This window comes from Streptopelia decaocto (assembly GCF_964273445.1).
Source record: "Streptopelia decaocto genome assembly, chromosome: Z".
Lineage (NCBI taxonomy): Eukaryota > Metazoa > Chordata > Aves > Columbiformes > Columbidae > Streptopelia > Streptopelia decaocto.
This window is the reverse complement of record NC_138657.1, coordinates 81,446,051-81,459,795: the sequence shown is the minus strand read 5'-3', so window position 1 is coordinate 81,459,795 and position 13,745 is coordinate 81,446,051. Positions and strand designations below refer to the sequence as shown.

At 51.6% G+C, this 13,745-nt stretch overlaps 1 protein-coding gene and 1 long non-coding RNA gene across 15 annotated transcripts in view; one reads left to right on the top strand and one right to left on the bottom strand.

Moving 5' to 3' along the window:
- Nucleotides 1-213: 213 nt before the first annotated feature.
- LOC309451385 lies at nucleotides 214-3,371 on the bottom strand. The gene is made up of 3 exons (XR_014186243.1): nucleotides 2,811-3,371; nucleotides 1,716-1,872; nucleotides 214-541 (listed from the first exon to the last, which is right to left on the bottom strand). It is a non-coding gene; the product is annotated as an uncharacterized lncRNA (long non-coding RNA).
- A 1,270-nt stretch (nucleotides 3,372-4,641) lies between these two features.
- TCF4 (transcription factor 4) overlaps nucleotides 4,642-13,745 on the top strand; it is a 170,425-nt gene continuing 161,321 nt past the window's right edge. For 3 of the 14 annotated variants that reach the window (XM_082075358.1, XM_082075359.1, XM_082075360.1), the window contains exons 1-3: nucleotides 6,100-6,149; nucleotides 6,710-6,801; nucleotides 8,292-8,364. In XM_082075358.1, the coding sequence (XP_081931484.1) occupies nucleotides 6,119-6,149; nucleotides 6,710-6,801; nucleotides 8,292-8,364 (196 nt within the window). In that variant the 5' untranslated portion in view covers nucleotides 6,100-6,118. Of the gene's footprint in view, nucleotides 5,220-5,870; nucleotides 5,907-6,099; nucleotides 6,150-6,709; nucleotides 6,802-6,939; nucleotides 6,956-7,636; nucleotides 7,747-7,988; nucleotides 8,006-8,291; nucleotides 8,365-13,745 lie in introns of those variants that run through there. The other 11 variants (XM_082075352.1, XM_082075350.1, XM_082075348.1 and 8 more) reach the window with 9 other exon arrangements.

Below are 13,745 nucleotides of genomic sequence, written 5' to 3'. Positions count from 1 at the left end.
CTAGGGAAAAAGAAAGTAAACCGAATTTCAATAGGAATTCACAGCAGTACAGCAGAACATTTTTCTTCCTCCTGTGTTATCTTTCCACGGAAATCTAAGCACAAATATTTTTGAGGCAATAGACAAAGGCTCTTCTTAGCTAACGTGTACTGAAATTAGCAAAGTTACATTCATTTGGTTCCTTTGTTTCTGTGGAAATGAGCCTGTACCGGATGTATGTTTACTAAACCACACTACTTACCCTACACCTATAGATTTAGCCTCTAAAATGAAGTTTATTGATAAAGGGCATCTAATCTAAGTGAGGATGCCCACTGGTGCCCCTGGGCAGCTCTGGAAGCCCTGCATACCCCTTTTTTAAGAACTCCCACCCCAGTTTGGTGCCGAGCGGGTCCCTACCTGCTGTCACCAGTGGGTGTGGACGGGTGGTCGCAGGTGGCCGGGGGGACACGCCGGGGCCCCCGCTGTGCCACCGGCTCCCCAAGCCGCGGCTCCGCTCCCCGGCTCTGAGGGCACAGAACACCCTCGTGTGTTGAAGCAGCTGCAAGCGAAACAAGAGAAATAACGATTTATAATTCACCCAAAGCAAATCCTGACTTTCTCCCAAAAAAAAAAGACCGGTAGTAACTTTTTCATAGGCACGTGTTATGTAGCCTAAAAATACATCCTGCTACCATCTCTGCATCAAAGCCTTCTCAGGTTTTCTCTTATTGCTGCTCGGCAATGCCTGGGCTTGGTTTTGGTGAGGGGTCCCCAGACTCTCCCCGCTGGCTCCGTGGTGCCTGCAGGGCCATGGGCACAGACACGAGCGGGGGCTCGTGCACCGTGCAGCTTCCCGGAGCGGCGCTCGTGCACCCTGGCGTTAGAGCGTTCTAAAGAAACTCAGGAGGTCTTTGACCCCGTGAAAACTATTGACTTGCTTTTCTATTCTGGCGGTTTAGCACTCAGCATCTGAACCACCATCCTGAATAAAGCGGAACATTTTACGCGTGTGTTGGGCCTCCAGTCCTGTGCCCATTTTCAGTCTTAAATAGCAAATAAGTGAAGGGGGATACAACTGCAAGGTGTAATCTCAGGGCGGAACACAGATATGTTCTTGGTTCAGGGCCAGAAATACCCAGTTTTAAAACTCACTACACATCGCTTCAAGCATTTCCAAGCAAAGAAAGGCAACACCCATGGAAGGAGTCATTGGCAATAACGCTGTGGTTTCAGCTTCGTTCCTTTAAAAATGACTCACCAGAAGAGAAGCTCAGAAAAGACCTCTGTCTTAATCACTACCCTGGCCCCAACAGCTCTTCTTATCTGCTTGCGCGGAGCCACCCGAATCAGCCATTTCCACGTGGGTCCTTCCACGGCACCAGTTAGTGCAACGACAAAGCGCTTTGACATGTTAACAGATTTACTTTCAAAATACTGATAACATTCCCAAAGAGTTTATCTGCAAATCCATAAAGAGTATCTACCGAACATGTGCACGCTCAACTTTTTCATGGCTTTATAAATCCACATTTTGATGGATTTTTAGAGGAATGAAAAAGGGCACAATCATATCCCCAGAGTGGAACAGAACGCAGTTTAGTACCTTGCTATCCTGCTATTGAAGTCTACGGACGGGGGAAAAAATTTATTTGGACATATATAGTCAATGGACACACTCGGGAACATCAAGACGTGAATTTTAGTGTGATGCTTGGAGCTGTAGCCCCGTTTACCATGTTAACCGAGCACTTCAGCTCGCAGCACATCGTTCCAAATTGCTTCACGTGTCTTCCGAGGCGGTAAAAGACCCAACTGTCAGCAGCCCCGCTCGGTCCGCACAACATCTGCACTCGTGAAGCGGCCACACAACATTCTGTGGCACACTCAGAACTGAGCAGATGGGAACAGTATAAAATACAGTGGATTAGAACCACAGAATAAATAACACTGAGGCCAGTACGGCAGTTATGTTATTCCTCTTCCTACTTAATTTAAAAACAAAAGCCCAAAGCCCGTTATTAACTGTAGCTTCTGCATTAATTTTCAGTGTGCCAACCTAGCGTAGCCCAGAAAGACCAAGTCTTGCCACAGCAACCGGCTTCGCTTGTGTCACTATGTGTGAAGTCTTACGTGTCACCAAGACTGAGCATCCAAACCGGGACTCACAGGCCCTGTTCTCCCCAGCCTAATATCTACCAACGCTTGCTTTCTTCAGTGGTGTCTGGAGATCCTGGCTGCATTACTGGCTTAAATAACTAAATAAAGCCTTGTCTCTCCTCGGAGGGCTCATATTATTTGTTTCTCCTCTGGTTTTCTCTGTATTGATTCACTTTGAGGAAAAAAATAATCTGCATTTTAAACAATAAGCAATTTGGCACCAGCCCTGTCTTTTCTTTGTACCATGTATAGCGCTAAGACCACTGTTGGTGCCAAGGGAATAATAACTCTCAGATAGGAAAACTTCAATAATAGAGGGAAACGGCTGTGCTCACTCAGCTCTGGGGACACTGAATGAGGAGCCCCCGCCACCAAAACTGTCCCCTGGCTGGGGACAAGGACACCACACCTTTGTGCCATCACCGCCATGTTTCTGGTGGTGATGGCACCTCCCAGCCTCGGAAAGCCACCCATGTCCCTTGGAGGGCCAGCACCCAGGGCTCCCACTGCCCAGCAGGCAGCCAGGGGCACGTCCCTGTCCCCATGTGGGGCTGTGGGACAGGGAGCCCGCCCCCGGGGACACGGTGGGAGCGGCGGAGGGGCCTGTCCCCGCGCCCTGCCCGCGGCACCGCGGCTCCGTACAGCAGGGGCTGCCCCCGCCAGGTGCTGACCTGCGAGATCTGCCGTGCTGGTGGAGCTGTGGCCGTCACCGTCCTGCCGGGGACCGGGGCACCGCGGCCCGTCCTCCGCGCCGGGGCCGGGGACTTGGCGCCATCATCCGCGACTTCGTCCGCCCTCACGGGACACGCTGCTCCTGCTCGTCTCCTCTTCACCTGGAAGGTGTCCGGAGGAACATCTGCGCCGGGGAGTGCGATGAAACACGCAGCCAGGTCACGGCGGCGCTCACAGGGCTCGTTCAGGAACGGGTCCGGCCTCAGAGCCTCACTGAACTCGGCGCTCTGGCCAGCAAGGCAGCCATTGAGGCCCAATTGACGCCAATATGGTAGAAAAAGTAAGCCATATTGTCTGTGAACACTGTCCCTTCAATGTCCCCCTAAGCCTCCTGACTGCCCACATTGTCTGTGGCACCTAAAGCATCCCAGCGCGCCTGTCCCGCCTGGATGACCCACACCCGCGGAGCCCATTGCAGCTCCATCGACCCACGTCCCACGCAGCGCCATCCATCCTGGACATCCTCACAGCACGTGAACGTGTCCAAACTGGACGTTCTGTTCAGAATCCAGCAGAAGCAGGAGAAGAATCTGCTTGACATCCAGGAGCTCAGCCAGAAGCGTGATGAGCAGGTGAGTGCTCTCGCTGAACCATTATCCCCAGTGAGAAATGGGGGTGCTGGTGGCTTCATGGGCTCCTGAGAAAGGAGGTTTGGGCACGCCCTGGCCAGTTTGTGCACTATAAGCACAGTCTGTGCGCCGCCAGAACGGTTCGTGCACCATCAGAGCAGTTTGTGCACCCCCAGAACCGTTTGTGCAACACGAGCACAGTTTGTGCACTCCCAGAAGGGTTTGTGCACCTTCACAATTATTTGTGCGCCCCCAAAATGGTTTGTACACCATTACATTGATTTGTGCACCCCCAGAAGGGTGTGCGCACCATAACATTGATTTGTGCACCCCCAGAGCTGTTTGTGCACCCCCAGAGTGGTTCGTGCACCCCCAGAGCTGTTTTTGCATGGCCAGAGCAGTTTGTGCACCCTCAGAGCTATTTGTGCATGGCCAGAGCGGCTCGTGCACCCCCAGAGCGGCTCGTGCACCCCCAGAGCTGTTTGTGCACCACCAGAGCGGCTCGTGCACCCCCAGAACTGTTTGTGCACCACCAGAGCCGTTTGTACACCAACCAGAGCGGCTCGTGCACCCCCAGAGCCGTTGGTGCACCCCCAGAGCGGCTCGTGCAGCACCAGAGCCCTTTGTGCACCAACCAGAGCTGTTTGTGCACGGCCAGAGCAGCTCGTGCACCACCAGAGAGGCTCGTGCACCCCCAGAGCGGCTCGTGCACGGCCAGAGGGGCTCGTGCAGCACCAGAGAGGCTCGTGCACCCCCAGAGCCGTTTGTGCACGGCCAGAGCGGCTCGTGCACCACCACAGCCGTTTGTGCACCCCCAGAGCTGTTTGTGCACCCCAGAGCGGCTCGTGCACCCCCAGAGCGGCTCGTGCACCCCCAGAGCGGCGTGCTCTGCTGCTATTTTACCAAAGCCCCCTGGGAACACCCCCAGCCCCCCCGCCCGCTGGCAGCAGCAGCAGCGCCCGCACCCCCTGCCAGGCTGGCGCGCAGGCGGGGGGGGGGGGGGGGGCGTGCAGACCCCCCCAGCCGCGGGGGTCCCCGCGTGCCCCCGGGCTGCGCGAGCGCGGCGCGGCCCGCGGGTCCCTCCATCTTGGTGGCCCCGCGCGGCCCGTCGGTCGCTCGGTCCGTCCGTCCGTCCCGCCCGCCTCCCTCCCTCCTCGTCATTGTCTGCGAGCGGCGGCGCGGCGGCGGCGGCGCTTATAAGGCGGCGGGCATTGCCCGGATGTGAGCGGCTGGCGATGTGGCTGCCCGGGAAAGATGCGATTATCCGCGTCTCCGCGGGGGAGGCCGTGCTGCTGAGGAGGAGGAGGAGGAGAGCGCTCTAAACTTGGAACAACTTTGGGACGGGCGGCTCCGCGCTCGCTCGGGGGCTTTTGCCTTTTTTTTGTTGTTTTTTTTTTTAAGGAAGGCCGGAGGGAAAGTCCCGCAGCCGCCACGGCGCCCGCACGGTGTCACTCACCATGTGTCTGTAAAAACAAAAGAGCGAAAAGTTGTCGGACCTTCTTTTTTCCTTTCTTTTTCTCCATTTTTTGGTTGGTTTCCTGCTCGGCCGGCTGGGTGGGGAGCCCAGAGCCCAACAAAGCCAGGTGTAGGGAGCCTGTAAACCTGGAGTACGCGGAGCAGCACTGACACACTTTGCCTGGTTCTGGAGGGTCACACACGTGTGAGATAATAAAGCACTTTGGCAGAAGAATCCTTTTTTATATATATTTTTTTTTAATTTTTATTTTTGTTCATTTTTTTTCCCTTGGAATATTGTGACCATATTTGTGGCCATTTAAGGTAAAGTTAAATTTTGCTGTTAGAGTAACTTGTCTGTATTTTTTTTTTTTTAATAATTGTCGATCCCAATGTGTTATTTAAAAAGAGGTGCAAGTGATACGATGTTTAAATGCAAGTAAGAAGTACACCGTGTGTGTGCACACAGAATTGTTTATAAATATATCTATATAAATATATACATTGTAGATAACACGGTGCAATTACACGTGTAAAATAGACACTAAGGTGCAAACGCTGAGCGTGGTAACTCGGTGCTTTATTTCCTACCGGAAAATGAAGTCGAACTAGTTTTTTTTGTGGAGCGTGTCGGGCCTGCAATGGCAAAATGTAAAATAGAAGTGTAGCATGCAGGGAGGGGGGAGAGGGCCGCTGCCATCGGCCCCACAAACTTGATTTTGCAAAGTTTGCAGCAATGGGAAGCGAAAAGCTCGGCTTTGAAGCGGCAGGGGCGGGGCGGGGGGGGGATCACGAACCAAAATAAAAAGAAAATGGAGTGGATAACACAAGAGAGGGGGGAAAAAAATATCGTTCGTCTTGGCCAGGTCTGCGCGTCACGTGTATTTGCAGCCTCGTATAAACTCGCTTTGCCATGTGTATATACGCGAGCTGGGGAAATGTAAAGTATAATCCCTGCAAAAAAGTGCGGGAGGCGGCCGGGCGCTGCGCCGCGCTGCGCTCCATGTGCGGGTAGGGACGCGCCGCGCCGCGCCGCGCTGCGCTCCGCGCGCAGGGCCGCGCAACCGCGGGGGCGCGGAGCGGGCGGGGGGCCCGGGCAGGGGGCCCGGCCGGCGGGGGGCGGCTCGGCTCGGCTCCGCGCCCCTTCCCTTCCCTTCGCTTCCTTCCCTTCCCTTCCTCCTCGCCTCTCCTCTCCTCCCCTCCCCCGGCGCTCGCAGGCACCGATGACTCCGCACAGGCCCGAACCGCTGCTGGGTTGTTGTTATTGACCCCCCCCGTCCCCCCGCTTTCCTCTCCGCAAATTAGAAATTGGGGCTAATTGGCAAAGGCTGCTCTCCGCTTCGCTCCCGGCCCCTCCGCACCGGCGCCTCCGTAGCCTGCGACTTTGCTTATTTTTTCTTTCTTTTTTTTTTTTTTTTAATTGCTGTTATCGCTCTTTCTGCCTCGAAACGCTACTTTGCGTGGAAGAAGGAGAAGGGAAAAAGTTGGGAGCGGATGGCTGTAGTTCCTTCCCTGGGATCCTCATTCATTCCTCGCTGAACCTCCTGTTGCATAAATGATGCTCCGGGAGCGAGGCTTTCTCTTCTTTTTTCTCCTCCGGATTTGGGCTTAGAGTGGCTGTTCCCGGGTTGCCATCGCCTCTTTGGAAATACAATATCGCTTTTTTTGTTGTTGTTGTTGTTGTTGTTTTTGCTGCCCCTCCATCTTTTTTTCCCCTCCCTTCTTCTCAACTACCCACCCCCTGAAAAACCCGATTGTGTTTCCTGCAAGGCTCGGGACTGGCTTTCTGATTGCGGTTATTTCCATGTTTCTAGGTTTGTGTGATTTTGCTAAAATGCATCACCAACAGCGAATGGCTGCCTTAGGGACGGACAAAGAACTGAGTGATTTACTGGATTTCAGTGCGGTAAGAAACAACGGTGGAAATTAACAACAGCTGTAAAAAATCTCTTCTAGCTGATCTGTTAAACTGAGGAAAAAACCAAACCAAAAGCAAACCAACAAAACCAAACTGTGATCTAAGTACATTGGGCAATTTTTAAGCAGCAGCTAGAACCGTGGTAAATATCTTTTTGCTAAAAAAAAAAAAAAATAAGGAAAAAGAGAAAAACAAAAATTAGAGTGTTTTTCTTATTTCTTATTGTATGTGATGGGAGATGTAATTGTGTTCAGAGCTTATGTTCATGTCTTGGATGTCGGAAATAATTCGTACAAAAAGAGATGCCCTTAAAAACGAACATTTCTCATCATTGCTTAATAACAATATCTAGCACTTTTATTGTGCTTTACATTTTATAGCGTTGTTGGCACGTGAACTAATTAATTGCTAATTAGTTGCTTATATTCTATTTTCGGTTCTTCCCTTGTTTCATTTTTTGGCACGCGGAAAGTGCAAAGAAATCCGTGACTGTCTCAGTTTAAAGTTTTCACTGAAATCTCGTATGGCTCCTGCTGTCGTTAAAACTGCTCCAGTCCTTCCCGGAGCCCCCCAGCTACACGCTGGAGATGGGGCGCTTTTTTTTCGCCTTTTTTTTTTAATAAGTTTAATAAAAAACCCAAACCCCAACTGGTTTGAGTCTGGGCTGCCCGCGGCCCGGCTGGTAGAGGCCAAACGCGGATCCGGACGTGTGCACTTGTCTAGTTTTGCGAGGCCCCCCCCCCGCCAGCCCCTTCCTTCCTCTCCCATGCCCTCCTCCCCCGGTGTCAGCCCGGCCGGCCCGCACCCCCGTGCCCTGCTGGGGGGGGAGCCGGCCCAGGACCCGCAGCCCCAGCCAGCTTCGCAGCCCCCTCTTTTGCTTGCCGCACTTTTTGCATTTGTTCCTTTGCTTTTGCAGGCTCTGACTCAGGGAAGGTGCGTATTATCCACTAGACACGTCGGAGAAGAGAGAAACCAATTAGGGTCGAAATAAATGCTGGGGAGAGAGAGAGGGAGCGAGAGAGAGGGAGAGAGAGGGGGAGAGGGAGAGAGCCGCGCTTCCAATTGCTCTGTGCTAGAGACGAAATGAGAATTTAGGGCAGGTGGCACTTTGCGTTATTATTCTTTGGGTTCCCATATGCCAGGCAAATCCTAGAGCGGGATGGAAATGGACGTTGCTACGTTTATGGCCAAGGTTTCACCAACAACCAACTTTGTTTTTGCCTTTGTCGGCGTGCGGTTGGCGAGGGAGCGAGCGCGCTGGGCAGCCCGGGGCCGGCTCCGCGCGGGGTCGGCGCCGCGCCGGGGTGGGGGCTCGGGCGCCCGTGCCGGGGCTGGGGGGCTGGCCGGGCTGCGGGGGTGCCGGCGCGGGGGGCACAAACTGTTCCCGCGCTCGGAGCCCACGCGGAAGCAACTTTTGCCTACCAGTGGACTCGGGAATCTCTTGTTTTCCAGTAGTAATGCCTCTTTGTCTTTTTTAGATGTTTTCACCTCCTGTGAGCAGTGGGAAAAATGGACCAACTTCCTTGGCAAGTGGACATTTTACTGGCTCAAGTATGTACCGTTTTTGTTTCGTATATAGTTAAAATGTTGTTAGTTCTTTATCCGTGGGCATCACCTTTGTTGTGGTTGTGTTAATCTCTTTTGGGGAGCAGATTCATTCCGATTTGAGTGGAATTATTCCTGAGCGCTGGCTATTATTATTATTATTTCCCTAAAACTGGGACATTTTCGCAGTATTTCCATGCATTTATGATTTTTTTTTTAAACCCCTAAACTTATATAATTCTTCAAGGTGAGCTAGTTTAAATCATTTTCTTTTTGAAATTGAACATTAGAGATTTTTATTTACAATTTCAGACTATTTCTTTCATGTGTCAGAAATCATAATCCAAACGTGTTGCGTGGGAATGAATTTAGTGAATAAGAATTGAAGGCTGCTTCGGTTAAATAAAGAAATAAGCAAATACCCGAGGATAAACACCAACCCCTGCCGGGAAGAGGACTCTATAGTGTTAGAGATCACCGTTCGCTGGTGGAATATTTCCCACTGAATCCAAATCTTCAGGCTACTTTCTTTTCCTCGTGGAAATGAGGCCGTTTTCTTTCTAAAGATTTGACTGTTTTTGGATTGTCCCCGCAATGTAGCTGGAGGATTTGTTGGTCTGTTTGTTTATGTGGCTGTAGTGGTGCTATAAGGGCAACTTGTGCGTTTCACGCAAACAGGAGCCGTGTTTGATGACAAAAGGAGGATGCGGTACAACGTAGGTGTCCGATAATTGTCTGGCAACTCAAGTTTGATGTAGAGGCTTTTATATGGCTGGCGGATTGGAAGCAAAGCCAGCAGAGGTCCCTGGGCGTTGGTGCAGTTAGTTCGGGAGGGTGTTTGGCCGGCCGCGAGCCCGTCGCGGTGTTGCGGTACCGCGCTCCGCACCGACTGTTGTTCCACACGGCGCTGGGCTCGGGCGCATGGGAGCCTTGGACAAGTGTTGGCTGCAAACCGCCAGTGGATGTCTGCATACAAACACGTCATTGCACGGAGTTTCGTGCCTGGTGTTTGCAGCTCGTGCTGTGTTAAAGGAGCCTCTCTGTGCCTTCGCTATGGCCGTTTTTATTAAATGCGCTAGGATGTCAATTAACTTGTGATTTCCGGAGAAGGACATCCTAATTTGAAGGTAGTCTGTAAGACAGATGTTGAAGATACTGGATCAAACACCGCCTACAATTATTGAGCACTCATTTTGTGAATTTCAGCCTATTCAGACTTTCAAAATAATGACGTGTTTTTGTTTTATCTTCACGAATTTGTTATATTAGGAACATAGTGACTTGGAGAATTTTACTGTTAGGTTTGAATAACTTTCCAAATGTAATTTGCCTTATATCTCACAAGCTAAAGATTTTAATCCAGTTTTTTGTCATTTTGTGAATTTCGGAGTTTTAATAACTGATTTAACCAAATAAATAATATTCACGATATTTGTTTTCACCGGAGAGAAGCAAAGAGTGTTTGTGCCAGACAAATCAATTTGTCAGGCTCATATACCAGGCAGTGCAGCAACTAACATTTGGTCTAACAGCACTCGACTAGATAGTTGTATTGGGTAAATGCGTCGTGAACCTCTTCTATGAAGTCATTTTGATCAGAAATGCGCAGGATAGCGAATCCAAGCAGGGAGCCAAGTTGGGGGCTCGTGTTGCTTTTTATTGTCTCTAAATCCGCAAGCCTTGAAGTAACTTTGCCACGTCGTTTCAGGCGTACAAAGAACGCAACGAGCTGGAGTAAGTTAGTCATCCTGAGACAGAGACCATTGAAAATAGCGCCCGGAGCCTCCCACGCTGGGAGGACGTGTGAGCGTGTGGATGCGGCGGGCGGCGCGGGTGCAGGGCGAGGGACCGGCTCGGGGGACGTGTCCGTGGGCTGGCAGTGGAGCGGCTGCGTGTGCCGGTGGGACAGCGGGGGTCAGCGCAGGGTGGCGTCCGGCCCTGGAGCTGTTGAGCTCCGGCTGTGTGTGCCGATGGGACAGCCGGGGGTCAGCGCAGGGTGGCGTCCGGCCCTGGAGCTGTTGTGCTCCGGCTGCGTGTGCCGATGGGACAGCGGGGGTCAGCGCAGGGTGGCGTCCGGCCCTGGAGCTGTTGTGCTCCGGCTGTGTGTGCCGATGGGACAGCCGGGGGTCAGCGCAGGGTGGCGTCCGGCCCTGGAGCTGTTGTGCTCCAGGCACCCAGCTTGGGTCCCAAGGCTGCACGCCATGTCTGTGGCTGGATGCCGGCTTGGGAGCGCCCTGCTCAGGGCATGGCAACACCGGGGGTTATTCTAAGGATGCCTATGGATACCGCGGGATTGTAGCCACCCGCAGGCAGGCTGGTTTTGCCCCTGGACAGATGCCCTTGTGGAGTTGGAGCTGACCTTCTCCGAGCCGTCCTCCTTGCCAAATGCCCTTTGCTGCGGTGGGGAGCCGCAGATGTCATTGCTCTGCATCCACCCAGAGCCGCTTTTGTAAGGGGGGCGAAGAGAGAAAGAAACACCACACAAAACACCCTAAAGAAAAGTAATCCCAAGCAGTGAAGTGAAACTAACTGTGCTTTAGGAAGTGTGGTAATATTTCATGCTTAAAGTCATCTTAATAGCTTTTTACTCATCTAATATATGATGCTCTATTGTGATTTGTAATGTGTGAATGAAAATAAAGTAAAGCCACATTTCCTTTTAATCTTTAATTTCACAAACGTGGCTTCTTACCATGTTAAGAAATGGTGCGGGCTGCGGGGGAGAAAGGAATGTAACCTGAGCCACAGCCGTGACATTCCCGGGGAGCATTTTTCACATGAAAGGCTTTTGTCAACCCGGGAAAGGAGCAGGAGTTTGTGTTTGATGTTTGCAGGTGTTCGGCAGAGAGCACTAAAACAATCCGGCCGTGCTGTGCAGGGACCGACCTGGCCGGGCAGAAACACCCCTGCGCTCACCTCCCGGTTACATTGTATTGGGGAAGTGATTTAATACCTGTTACTTAAACTGAACAATACGCTTCCATTACAATGAAGCGTGGTGGGGGTTTTTTTTCCCCCTTTTTTTCAGGACAGTCGCCAAAATAAAAGCGATTTTCCAATATCTTGTAAAATGCTCTGAATAGTTCATCTTAGTTTCCACAGTAAAAGCATTTGTTATAATGCAAGTGCGAGCTATTGCAAAGTAAGGGAAGGATTATGATTGCTGGTGCTTAATTTTGGGGAATGGATTTTGAGGCAGTTTTGCCACAATTGTGGTGCTAAAGGATTTGCCGGGTCTGTCACATTGGGCATATTTCAGTTTTCAAGCTGCTAATCAAAGCCCACATCTTCCTCATTATGTTCAATTTCTACTTCTTCTATTTTAAGTCTTGAATTTTACCTAAGTTTTCAGGCATCTGTTACAGATTGCCCACTGTGTATATGTTTGAATATCGTGTGGGTGGTGTAGCAGTAGAATAACCAAATCCTTACCATTGGCCGTTCCTGATGCACAAAAAAACCCCCAAATTGTAAAGCCTTCGGTAGCACAGACATCAGTGAGTAGAGCCAAGTCACCTGGAAGGCTTTAAAGACTTGCTTTCAATTTTGCCGTTAGTTCGATTAGGGCTTGTCTTGCCTTAGAATAACAGGGCTGCCAAATTAATACAGCTTGGTGTTTGGAGGTCCTTTGTTTTTTACTTTGGATATGTCTGTGAGTAAATTATAAACAAATATATATATAGAAGTGCAGCTCATTTTTTGGTGTGTGGCCTTCTGGGAAAGGGGCGTAATTTTGCTGTTATTGGGGGAACCATGAGAAAAAGTGAATTAGACAGAGTGTTTATGTTGGCGAGGCTTTGGTAGCGCCCGGGGTGGGATGTGCCCGGTCGCTGCCCTGCACACGCCGTACCGGGCAGGGCTTGGCAAGGCTGCCGTCCGCTGTGGGCTCAGAACGCATAGCGCAGCGCGGCGGGTGCGCGGCGGTGCCGGGGCCGCGGCGGGTGCGCGGCGGTGCCGGGGCCGCGGTGGCTCGCTGGGCTGCCGGTTGGGGTGGGTGCCGGCGCGGCGCGTGCGGCAGCAGCGCCCGGTGCCAGGCGCCGTGCCAGGGCTGCGCCGGCCGCCGCGCCCCCGCCTGCTCGCAAACACCGGCGGCTTCAGCTGCGCGCGTACACAAAGGCGACTGCTTCCATGGTTCTCGTCCCTGGCGTTTCGTAATTATGATTAAGAAGAAGAAGAATGCTCGTCGCCTCCCATCCTTCCAGCTATGTTTACTTGCGGAGCGCTGGATCCTCCTCCCCTCGGCGTCCTGGGGAAGGGAGAGCTGTGGGGGCAGAGAGAGACCCACGCTCCGCTATTTGAATTGGCCCGAGCACTGCAGCGCATACTTGGAGGAGCTAAATATTTAGTTACAAAGGAGAGAGTTTGTGTCTTGCTCCCCGTGGCAAACCGAGTGTATCCTGCAGAGGACACGGCCACTCACATACATTTAAATCTGGAAGCTAAGGTCCTATCTTGGCAAACAACAACAACAAATCCCCTTGAATTCTGATTTTGGAAGAAAACCAGCCTTATGAAAGGGAAGAGGGTCTGAACAAACGCTCCGCAGAAAGGTTGCGTCAGATCCGATCTGAGAGAATTGCAGCTGAAACGGTTCGGTCATTCCTGTTGAATGCTGCAGCTTTATTTCCGAGTACTTTTTGTCACAATGGTTGCGTGTCTACCTTGTCAGGAGTGCTGGCTGTGTTTAATAATTCAAAGCCATAGACATAAGCTGTGTGAGAGGCTGCGATGCTTGGGGCCGCATCCAGCCCGGTGCCACTTGGAGCAGAGGTGCGTGCTGGCCCTGCCCAGCGGAGCAGGGGCAGAATTGGTGCGCCAGGTACCTGGGCCACCAGGGAGCGTGGAGCAGGAGCACAAACCTTGTGTGACGTGGGCAGGAAGGGATGTGGAGAAGGAATAGTAAGTGTACACTCTGGCTTCTTCCCCTTGGATTTGAGCTCGTACCACTCCCAAATTCACATTGACTCTTGTCAGCTCCCTTTGACTTCCCAAGGAACATGAAACAGGCACAAAGAATTGTGCCCATCTTTCAGTCTTCCAGCACTTAGCTTGTGTTTTGGCTGCAGCGGAAAGAACGAGTGATTTCATTTATTATCTGATCCCCCCCTGCAGCTCTGTCCCCCGGGATTTCAACCATTACAGCGTTTGGAATTGCTTTGGTGTTTTACTTACCTAGTAGGTAAAAGGATTTAAGCACATGCTTCGGGATCCCAGGAATGCTGTGAATGAACTGCTTGACGTTTTTTGACAAGATCAGCAAATATCTTTACCGTGCTATTGTAACGAGGAGATCACTTAAATAACAGATGAACAACTAAGTCACATAAACATATATAATAGAACTATGTAATGAAAGTTTATGCTGTTAATTGCTCGAATCTCTCTTA